Here is a 1,690-nt window from a genome sequence, read left to right as displayed (position 1 = left end):
CCCCGTGTGTAGCCTCCGGCATACTTTTTTGACCCGACAGTACGGTGGACTTAGAAAGTAGTTTGCGCAGCCACTTATATAGGGACAAGGGGCGGTGTCACATGGCTTTATGTCACATGGGTTGGTCACATGGGTTGATGTCACATGGGGACTGTGACATCGTAAGGGGGCGGGGTCACCATGTGACACCAACCCATGTGACATAAAGCCATGTGACGCCCAGCCCTCGGAAGCTCAGTGCTGCAGTAAGAGCCACTCTCCTAGAACACCGGCCGCCATCATGACCGACGCAGCAATCTCCTTCGCCAAGGACTTCTTGGCTGGCGGCGTGGCCGCTGCTATCTCCAAGACCGCTGTAGCGCCCATTGAACGAGTCAAGCTTTTGCTTCAAGTCCAACATGCAAGCAAACAAATCACAGCCGACAAGCAATACAAAGGAATCATGGACTGCGTTGTCCGTATCCCCAAAGAACAAGGTTTCCTGTCTTTTTGGCGTGGTAACCTCGCCAATGTGATCAGGTATTTCCCAACCCAGGCCCTCAACTTTGCCTTCAAAGACAAGTACAAGAAGATCTTCCTTGATAATGTTGACAAGAGGACCCAGTTCTGGCGTTACTTTGCTGGAAACCTGGCATCTGGTGGAGCTGCTGGAGCCACCTCCTTGTGCTTCGTCTACCCACTTGACTTTGCTCGAACCCGTCTAGCTGCTGATGTTGGAAAGGCTGGCGCTGGCAGAGAATTCAAGGGTCTTGGTGATTGCCTTGCCAAGATTTACAAATCCGATGGGCTTAAAGGTCTCTACCAAGGTTTCAATGTGTCTGTCCAAGGAATCATCATTTACAGAGCTGCTTATTTTGGAATCTACGACACAGCTAAAGGTATGCTTCCAGATCCCAAGAACACACACATATTTATCAGCTGGATGATTGCTCAGACAGTAACAGCAGTGGCAGGCTTTGCCTCTTACCCATTTGACACAGTCCGTCGTCGTATGATGATGCAGTCTGGAAGAAAAGGAGCTGAGATCATGTACAGTGGCACAATTGACTGCTGGAAGAAGATAGCAAAAGATGAAGGTGGCAGGGCTTTCTTCAAGGGTGCCTGGTCCAACGTGCTCAGAGGAATGGGCGGTGCTTTTGTCTTGGTCTTGTACGATGAGCTCAAGAAAGTCATCTAAGTTTATCCTTGTTCAGATGTCTGACCTGGCATGCTGTATTATGTAACATACCCTGAATGTTCTGGACTTTCTTTTTTTTGTTTTTGTCAAGCACACCTTTATTTATAAAATGTAACTGGTAATTTTACTGGTTGATATTTGGGGAAACAAGTTTATTCCATTTCACCAGCTTTCCACATTAACATAAATCATTCCCTTTATACCCACTTAACTATCAGTGGGGCCTGCATTTGTAGTGCACATCTGATAGGTGGGCTTACCTGATGGGACTCAATTCAACGTTCTTTATTTTTTATTTCAGTCATGTTTTTAAATAACCTAGGTTGGAGGAAATAAAAAATATGGATCTAAAAAAAAAAAAAAAAAAAAAAAAAAAAAAGCCATGTGACACCGCCCCTTGTCCCTATATAAGTGGCCGCGCAGCGCGTCCCTGGCATTGTGGCCGGAGAGAGAGTCTAGTCAACATCTTCAGGAGAAGAAGGAGAAGAAGAAGAAGAAGAAGAACGGAAGGCG

General features: G+C 46.4%; 1 protein-coding gene across 1 annotated transcript; it reads left to right on the top strand.

The window, feature by feature from the left end:
* Window positions 1–265: 265 nt before the first annotated feature.
* On the top strand, window positions 266–1,304 carry LOC143928069 (ADP/ATP translocase 2). The gene has a single exon (XM_077452679.1). The coding sequence runs from the start codon at window positions 281–283 to the stop codon at window positions 1,175–1,177; it is 897 nt and encodes a 298-aa protein (XP_077308805.1). The 5' UTR covers window positions 266–280; the 3' UTR covers window positions 1,178–1,304.
* The last annotated feature ends 386 nt before the right edge of the window (window positions 1,305–1,690 follow it).

This window comes from Lithobates pipiens, unplaced genomic scaffold (genome assembly GCF_037356315.1).
Source record: "Lithobates pipiens isolate NorthernLeopardFrog02 unplaced genomic scaffold, aLitPip1_a1.2 Scaffold_23, whole genome shotgun sequence".
NCBI classification, from domain to species: domain Eukaryota; kingdom Metazoa; phylum Chordata; class Amphibia; order Anura; family Ranidae; genus Lithobates; species Lithobates pipiens.
This window is presented reverse-complemented; position numbering and strand designations above follow the sequence as displayed.

Bases quoted from the DNA above. Each gene is read 5' to 3' on its own strand.
- LOC143928069 (XM_077452679.1), top strand. From the start codon at position 281: ATGACCGACGCAGCAATCTCCTTCGCCAAGGACTTCTTGGCTGGCGGC.